General features: G+C 57.5%; 1 protein-coding gene across 1 annotated transcript; it reads right to left on the bottom strand.

Moving 5' to 3' along the window:
- Nucleotides 1-626: 626 nt before the first annotated feature.
- On the bottom strand, nucleotides 627-2,368 carry LOC142004083 (C-X-C chemokine receptor type 3-like). Its single transcript, XM_074981500.1, has 2 exons — nucleotides 2,150-2,368; nucleotides 627-1,733 (listed from the first exon to the last, which is right to left on the bottom strand). The coding sequence occupies exons 1-2, from the start codon at nucleotides 2,366-2,368 to the stop codon at nucleotides 627-629; spliced, it is 1,326 nt and encodes a 441-aa protein (XP_074837601.1).
- Nucleotides 2,369-9,345: the final 6,977 nt, after the last annotated feature.

Here is a 9,345-nt window from a genome sequence, read left to right as displayed (position 1 = left end):
CAGGGACCCTGTGCGCAGACCCTTGGCCGGCGTGCCAGGGGCTGCCCTGACGCAGAGCGAGACAGAACTGGTGTCATGCGGCTCACGTAGGGCTGGGTGGGAGGCGGGCGCTGCAGGAGGCGCATTCGATGAAGCTGGGGCTGTGGTTCGGGCAGGGACTGGGCTTGTTCGGGGTTTGCCCGGGGCCTAGCAAATTCCAGGGCTGTTCCAGGGCAGCATCAGCTCCTGGCCAACCTGGCCCCGTCCGTCCCTGCCAGACAGCGTCCTCTGATGGAGCCCCGCCGAGCCCATTGTGCTCTGAGATCTGGGAAGTGCAGCTGGGCCACACTGCCTGGACCAGCTCAGTGCCTGCTCCGGGGCTGAGGGGAAGGGACGGACCCAGGGCTGGCTGGGTCACCACTGATGCAACCCCTGGTGCCCCCCCACCCCCTGCACTGCAGAGACTCAGCGGCTGTGCCAGCTGGGCCGAAGCCTGCTAACCTTCTGCCCACCTCCCTCCCTGCTGGTCTCCCCTGCCCTGCCCTTCTGGGGAGCCTTTTGCCCCTGGCACCCAAGCGCCCCAGCCCTGCCATCCCAGCTCCCCTCACCCCTTTGGGGAGCAGGTCCCCACCTGCAGGCTCTCGCCCCTACAGCCCCGAGTAGGAGGCCTCGGTGGTCTCCGACCAGGTGGAGTCCCTGAGCTGGCTGAGGCGTGGGAGGTGCCTGCGCAGGAAATCGCGGCTCACGCAGCCCAGGCGGCCCAGCTGCTCCAGGACCTTGCTGCGGAACTTGATGCCGATGAAGGCGTAGAGCAAGGGGTTGAGGCCGCAGTGGAAGTAGCCCAGGCTGGCGGTGACCGACAGGGCGATGTCCAGCCTGGCCTCCCAGGTGCAGTCCCGCGCCACCAGGCCCAGGTCGATCAGCGTGGTGACTAGCAGCGCCAGGTGGTACGGCGTCCAGCACAGGAAGAACACGGCTACCACGGCAAAGATGACCCGCATGGCCTTGTGCTTGTGGAAGCCCTGGGAGCGCAGCAGTGTGTGGATGATACAGATGTAGCAGTAGAGCATGGCTGCCAGGGGCAGGAAGAAGCCCAGCAGGTGGTAACAGAGGCGCAGGGCAACCTTCCAGCTTAGGGAGGTGCCGCTGGTGAACTCCAGAGAGCAGGACGTGGTGTTGAGGCGACGGTCCAGCTTGACGGCCAGGTACAGGAAATCCGGAATGGTCAGGAGGATGCAGACGCCCCACACCACCAGGCAGCTGGCCACCATCAGCTGCGACTTCTTCCGCTTGTACATGTGCACGGCATGGACGATGGAGAGGTACCGGTCGAAGCTGATGCACACCAGGAAGAAGATGCTGGAGTAGAAATTGATCTTGAAGATGGAGCCAATCAGCTTGCAGGTGCTGGTGCTGAAGACCCAGCCGTGCACGGCCTGCACTGCCCAGAAGGGGAGCGTCACCACCAGCAGCGTGTCGGCGATGGCCAGGTGGAGGATGAACATGTCGGTGCCAGCCAGCGACTGCTTGCACTGCAGCATCACCAGCAGCACCATGCAGTTCCCGCACAGCCCCAGCGGGAAGAGCAGGCTGTAGAAGATGGGCAAGAAGACGCTCTCGAAGGCCTGGAGGCTCTGGAAGGTGCAGGGCGGCAGAGAGCAGCAGGTGTTGCTCTCGTTGTAGTAGTCAGGGGAGGCGCTGATGTTCTCCAGCAGGTAACTGAACTCATCCTCCGAGAGGGTTATGAAGTCAACCTGAATGGAAGGGGACATGTGACAATCAATGGCTGCACACGGGGGGTAGGCGGCTACTGGCTGGGGGTGTCTGGCGCTGCCCACCGCAGCTCTGCTCTCTGCAACTGACCCCCAAGGGGTAGCCCCCGGCTGAGCTGCAGCACGCTTGGTGGACAGGTCCAGTTGACCACACAGTGGGCTGGAAGCAGGACTCCTAGGTTGTGTTTCCAGCCTGGCATTGACTTCCTGCTGGACCCTGGGCAGGAGGGCTGCCAGGGGGCCAGTTTTCCACCAGAACACCCGGTTGAAAAGGGACTCCGGCGGCTCCGCTCAGCAGGCCGGCCAGCGGTGCTGCAGACCTCTCGGGGGTCAGGGATTGTTTCGTGTTGCAATCGTACAGGTGTGTGTGACGCTCACCAGCGCAGGGCAGTACAAACCACGCCGAAGGGCGCAGCCTGGCAGCCGCCGTCGGTTTTGTTTAATATGAAATGTTGAACTGTCAGCCTTTGGCTCGGGTTCCCAACGGGAGTGTCCCAGGCAGTGGGGCAGCGCCGCACGGTGGCCGTGTCAGCCGGATGGAAGACTGCAAAGCCGCCCCCCTTGGAGCAGCTACGCGCCCCTTCCTTGGAGCTGGCTGCGTTGTGTCTGCCCCCCATGCACCCCTGCGCCCCAGGGGATGTGGAGGGCGTAACCAGAGCCGCTGCCTTGTGTTTGCATAAAGGAGATGGGATTTTCTTTTCTATACCACTAAGCGAAGTTAGAGCCCAGCAGCTCCTGGGGAGAGCAGGATGGGGTATTACCTGATTGCTCCATCTCCCCCCCTGCAGCTCCATGTGGAGGGCCAGACAGCGCCTTCCCCACTAGCTGCTCCCTGTTCCCTCCCCTTACTGGGCGCTCTGGACAACGTTGGGAAGTGTGGGCTCCTCTCGGGCCGGCGAGGGTGGGCGGGCATCACCCTGGCACACGGTGTGACACCAGCACCGGGTGCTGGTCCTTGGGCTGGATGAAGCCAGCACTGACTTTGATGGCTCAGAGCCCAGCAATTTAAGTTCTGCGACTGACACTCGCTCTCCACGCCGAGGAGCAGGCGGAGGGAAGTCCTTGTTTGCCGTGGGCAGGTCCTGCAGTGCCTGTCTGCAGAGCAGAGGTGGGAGAAGTACCCAGCACAGGGGGAGGGGTTGCTCAGTGGTTTGAGCAGTGGCCTGTTCACCCAGGGTTGTGAGCTCATTGAGGAGCCCATGGAGGGATGGGGGCAAATAGATGTCAGGGGTGGTGCCTGGTCCTGCCAAGACGACCTCCCGAGATCCCTTCCAGAGCTAGGAGATGCATGTATAGCAAGTTACTCAAGTAAACATGCAGCTGCTTTCACTCCTGGGTACTTGTGCCCAGTCGCGCTGCGCCATGTGCTTTCTCGCAAGCCGGTCCTCAGCAGGGACCAGGAACACGCACTGAAGTTCCCCCCTCCACCTGAGCAGCTTCTACTCAAGTAACTTTTGGGGTACTTTTCCCACCTCTATGCAGAGAAGTGCCCTGGGCTCTGTGGCCAGCCTCGCGCTCCTCCTTCCCGGGGTCACCATCCAACCCCTGTTGGGCAGGACAGTCCTGTATTTGGGACACCAAAAAAGCATCCCGGCTTTTTTTTAAAAGGGACCAGTTGTCCCATATTTAGACCCTTGGGGACTGAGGGGGGGGGTCACCCGTGGCTGCTGCTTCCCAGGGACTGAGGGGGGGTCACCCATGGCTGCGGCTTCCTGGGGATTGAGGGGGGGTCGCCCATGGCTGCTGCTTCCCAGGGACTGAGGGGGGGGTCTCCCATGGCTGCGGCTTCCTGGGGATTGAGGGGGGGTCGCCCATGGCTGCTGCTTTCCAGGGCCCGGGGGGGGGGTCGCCTGTGGCTGCTGCTTCCCAGGCACTGGGGGGGACCACCGGCTCCCCAGGGCTTGGTGCAGCCAGGAGGAGCCGCCCCAACCCCCCCGTCGGGGCAGGGAGCTCTGGTCGCCTTGCTCCTGCAGGGCGCTGTCCCTGGCCTTTGCATCCTGCCCTGCGCACTCCAGTCCCCTCTGGTGCAGCGGGTGCAAACGGTGCATGTGGGGTTCCGTTTTTCACCCCTGCTGCTGGCAGCCCCCCTCCCCCTGCCCGGCTAATGTCACCCAAAGGGACGGGCACGTTGGGTCTGTGCGGCTGGGAATCCCCCCCCCAGGGCGCAGCCGTGTGCAGACTGGAGCAGCTCCGCCACGGGGGCTGTGAACGGGAACGCACGGCCGCGCTGCCCCATTTCGAGTGAGGGGGCTGAGCCCAACGCCGTGCAGCCAATCCGGCTGCCCCCTCTGGGGGAATGTCCTGCCCCCCTTGTGTTGCTCCCCCTGCGCGCGAGCCGCCTGCCTGTCCAGGAGCCACACTGGCGGGGCGTTAACACAGGAGCCCGAATGCTGCCCCACTTGCACGGCTGGGTCCAATTCACTGCACCCTTCCCTAAATTACCTCCCCAGCTGCCTATCCCTGTGCCTGCAGCTCGCCCGAGCCAGGGCATCGCTTGTCTGCCTCCCGCCTGGGCTGAGGGCAGCCCTAGCCCTGTCCCCGCGCAGGGGCGAACGTCAGAGAGCTTGTCTGGGCCGAGCAGGAGCCAGGATGACAGCCCACAGCTGATCCCCGAGCGCACAAAGCACCCAGGAGTGAGAGCTGCCTCGGCGGGGACAGACCGAGCACTGCACACCTGCAGGAGCACCTCTCCAAACCATCCTGCAGCTGGCTAATGGTCCGGTGCCTGTCTGCCGTGGGGGTAATGCTGCGGGTGGCCTGCACGGTGCAGGCTGCCAGGAGGGTCAAAGCTCAGGGCGTTTGCTGGCTCTGGGACAGTGACTTGCTGGCACACCTGCTGCCGCCTGCCGGGCAGCTAATGTCTCTGGTCCCCCAAGGACCTGCCATCTGCCCGGAGCCACCTCCCCTGGGGACCAATGCAAATGCATCACCCTTGAAAGACGCCAGATTGGGCTGGAGTGCGCTGTGTGTGTGGCACAGGATCCCTCCCCAGCACCTGACCCATGGCCACACGGATGGGAGAGAGACAGCTGTATCCAAGGCCCATTCGTCCACACTGGCTCTGCCTGGAGTTCATTCTCCAGCTCTGCCAGAACCTCTGAGACCTTGGACGTGTCACTTTTCAAGCGCACGTTAATCCCGTTGGTGTCCCGTGTCTCCCCAGCTTTCGCAGCAGTGATGAAAGCTGCCCCAGGCTCAGTCCTCCGCAGAGCACTGAGCAGGACTGAAGGTACGCTCTACCTGTGTCGGGTTACTGCACTTTCAGACTGCCCAGAGCTGCAGAGGTCTCCCTTCTAGCTGAGGGTTACTGAATTTCACGCACTGTGGTTTAGCTGTACAGATTCATCTCCTTCAAGACACAGAGAATGAGCCTCATTTCACTTTTGAAGTGGAGAGGAATTTAATTTCTCAATTAGTAATTCAGAAATAGCAGAGGAATTTTCCTCACGCTTTCCAAAAGGCAAAACAAAGCAGAAAGTCCCCCTAGACGGGGGCTGATGATACACTTAGAAAATGTAGCGTGAAAGGAAACTTTCCAACAAGCCAGTGAAAAAAAGGGGGATTAGAATCTACTTTTTCTCACATTTATGTCTTTCACTTTAACATCCCTGCTCAGTTTCTCAATGTTAACATTCAGAAGAATGAAACGAATTAAGAACATTTTTACTCTGTCCCAGACTAGTCCTCTTCCCAGCCAGGCCAGGGCTGCTCCCTCCAAAAGAGATGGTACATTTATTCACTTTTGCAACTTTCCCTTTTGAATGAATTGGACCGAGAACTTGACATAACACAGCTTTGCCGACATAAGTGTCTGTTGTAATACAAGCCCCGCTCTGAATTCCCTGAGGTTTCAAGCATTTCCCTCCCCCACCATTTGTAAATAAAAGAGGCACCCCCAATGACTTCATCCAATGGAAAACTCACAATATCCAAGGCTGAGGACATGGCACCTCCCTAGCATAAAGGGCTGGATGTGTCGAGCTTCTGCGAGAGGTGAAGTGGTCTTTGATTCTGTGCAGACTTCAGGTGTCTGTGGTTTGAAGTTTGAGTGACAGTTTCGCCGAGTGACTGGAAGGAAGCAGCACGCTCGTTCACGTCTCGGATGTTCAACGGCAGATGCAGATGAGCTCAGAAGTGACCATTCAGAGAGCTGGGGTTTCTGCCGTGCTTGGAGGTGCACAGCCTGGCTCAGCTGGCCCATTGCTCTGCCTGCCATAGTGTGCCTGAGCTAAGAACAGCCAGGGTAGACTGGTAGTGGTGCTAAATGCTCTCACACCCTTGGGTGTTGCTGGACATGTCATCGGTAATGCCCAGGAAGGTTGCTGGATTGATGGCCAAGGACCCAAGGTCTTTCTGTCCACCACAGGGGGACGGGATGGGCACCAGCCCTGTTGCACTGGCTCAAGGCTTGTCTGGCCTTCAGAGTGAGCTTTACCGCCACAAAGAGTGAGACTTTCCTGTGGGTCTGCTAGGGACCTCCTCTGTGGTCCTTGGCCACTTCCACTAGTCCAGGTTTTTAATCCAACTAGGACTTTTAACGTACATGCCGGCGTTGCGTAGCCTATGGTGTCATGGAGCATTGCTCCTTGTGTTACTAAACTGACTGCTCCCTGTAACACGCCAAAGGGCTAAACACCAGGGATAGAGAGGAGTGCCTTAAATGAAGTGCCACTGTGGACACAAGAACAAATGGATATCGACTGGCCGTCACTCACTTTAGGCTTGAAATGAAGCTAAGGGTTCTAGCCATCGCAGGAGGGACGGTCTAGAACAGCCTCCTCAGGGGAGCCACAGGGACAAAACCCAAACTGGCTTTGGCCTGAACGTGAGAAGTTTGCAGAGGGGATTCGATCTGTGACTGCTACCAGCAAGTGTCTGTGCTGGCAGGTGATGGGACACTAGCTGAGGAGGGCTTTGAGTTACGACAGAGAATTCTTTCCCGGGGTCATGGCTAGAGCCAAGCTCTGGGTCTACCCGATTGCCATATTTGGGCTTGGGAAGGAGTTTTCTCCCAGGTCCGATTGGCAGAGACATGGGGGTGGTTCCTTCCTCTACAGAATGGGGCCCGATCAATTGGAGGTGTAAATGGGTGTGAATGGTGGGTTCTTTGTAACATCAGAGCTGCGTCTACACGTGCACGCTACTTCGAAGTAGCGGCAGTAACTTCGAAATAGCGCCCGTCACGTCTACACGTGTTGGGCGCTATTTCGAAGTTGAAATCGACGTTAGGCGGCGAGACGTCGAAGTCGCTAACCCCATGAGGGGATGGGAATAGCGCCCTACTTCGACGTTCAACATCGAAGTAGGGACGTGTAGACGATCCGCGTCCCGCAACATCGAAATAGTGGGGTCCTCCATGGCGGCCATCAGCTGGGGGGTTGAGAGATACTCTCTCTCCAGCCCTTGCGGGGCTCTGTGGTCACCGTGGGCAGCAGCCCTTAGCCCAGGGCTTCTGGCTGCTGCTGCTGCAGCTGGGGGTCCGTGCTGCATATACAGGGTCTGCAACTAGTTGTTGGCTCTGTGTATCTTGCACTGTTTAATGAAAGTGTGTCTGGGAGGGGCCCTTTAAGGGAGCGACTTGCTGTTGAGTCCGCCCCGTGACCCTGTCTGCAGCTGTGCCTGGCTCCCTTATTTCGATGTGTGCTACTTTGGCGTGTAGACGTTCCCTCGCTGTGCCTATTTCGATGTTGGGCTGAGCAACGTCGAAGTTGAACATCGACGTTGCCAGCCCTGGAGGACGTGTAGACGTTATTCATCGAAATAGCCTATTTCGATGTCGCAACATCGAAATAAGCTATTTCGAAGTTGGGTGCACGTGTAGACGTAGCCCAGCTCTTTAAATCATTATCCCTTTAGCCACTCAGCCAGAGATTGTCGTGTTAAGACAGGAATGGGTGGGCAAGTGTCTGTGGCCGGTGATGTTCAAGAGCTCAGAGTAGATGGTCATTAAGGTTCCTGCTGACAGTAGAGTTTAGGAGCTGAATGCATATAGCCGCTTACCCGCATTCCACCATTTTGAACACAAAGCATCATTTCATGTCTTCAACACCTATTGTAGCAACACTCACGCACCAGTAAGCCAGGCTGGTTCCAGCTTTGTATAGGTTACCCTTCAGCTGAGACCTGGTGTGTGTGTGAGGGGGGCGAGGGGGAGGGTGGCATGAGCTGCCCCCTGGTTTGCTCGCACCAGAGCCTGTTCTTGGAAGCATTTCTCATGCAAAACCCCAATGACGGAGGCTGTAATTTGAGTGCAATGCAGCATCAGCAGTGATGGGACCTGGACGCGGACTTGTGTTTCCTTCCTCTGGGGACGTGGCTGAGGAGGAAGTCAAAGACCGTCCAAGCAAGTCAGTACTGCGGTTAATGAAACCCGCCGAGCTCCCTGCAGTCTGTGCAGCAGTTACTAATGGACCCCCTTGCTGAGGTGTTCTGGGAAATACGCGCAGCCCCAAGAGAGACAAGGCCGCGTCTTGGTGCCGTGCAACGCTTCTGTACGTGCCTGAGGTTTGAGTCCACACTGTGGCAGAGACTCTAGCGCCGGTGGCCATGTTCCCTGTAAGCTGAGCACTTGGGCGCCCACCCAGGAGAGATTCCAAGGCCACTCCTAGGAGCAGCAAAGTGCCCACAGCCGGCCGTGTGTGTGTCTATTGGCGGTGCACGTCCGCGCCGGCCTCACGCCCAGAACAGAATCTATTCTGCACGTGGACGGAAAGAATTAGAGGGAAGCTTGGTCTCAGGAAGGGCAGAAATACAGAGCCGGGTCGGCAGGCCTGAAACCAAAGGCCTTCGTCTGCAGATAGAAAGAGCAGCAGCCATCAGGGAGAGGCAGGGAGTCACGTGCTCACATCCCATCTAAACTGTATTAAAATAGGGCAGCACCGGGCTGCTAAGAAGGAGACCCTGTCCCAATGGCACCCAGGATTCCTGGTAAAGAAACACATCTCACGGTGAATAGTAACAGAGAGGAAGCCGTGCTAGTCTAGATACTATCAAAACAAAAAGCAGTCAAGTAGCACTTTAAAGACTAGCAAAATAGTTTATTAGGTGAGCTTTCATGGGACAGACCCACTTCTTCAGACCATAGCCAGACCAGAACAGACTCAATATTTAAGGCACAGAGAACCAAAAACAGTAAGCAAGGAGGACAAATCAGAAAAAGATAATCAAGGTGAGCAAATCAGAGAGAGTGGAGGGGTGGGGGGGAAGATCAAGAATTAGATTGAGTTAAGTAAGCAGACAAGCCCCTATAGTGACCAAGGAAGTTCCCATCGCGATTCAAACCATGTGTTAATGTTCCGAATTTGAATATAAATGTCAATTCCTCGGATTCTCTTTCAACAGAGGAGAGATCATGTCTTTTCAGTAACACACATACCTTGAGGTCGTTGACAGAATGACCCATTCCATTAAAATGTTGACTAACTGGTTTGTGGATCTGAAGTGGTGGATCTCATGGTGGTTAGAGAAAACTTAGACAGCCGGGTGTCTGGCAAAGGACTCTCGGTAGCTGGGGATGTGAAGCCTCGTTCCTTTATCCTATCATTACGGTCCCCCCTTTTTCCTATTGTTTGGCTGCAGGATTTTGGTCTGCTTT

This window comes from Carettochelys insculpta, chromosome 30 (assembly GCF_033958435.1).
Source record: "Carettochelys insculpta isolate YL-2023 chromosome 30, ASM3395843v1, whole genome shotgun sequence".
Classification (NCBI taxonomy): domain Eukaryota; kingdom Metazoa; phylum Chordata; order Testudines; family Carettochelyidae; genus Carettochelys; species Carettochelys insculpta.
Note: the sequence above shows the minus strand (reverse complement) of the source record. Positions and strands in the feature narration are given on the sequence as shown.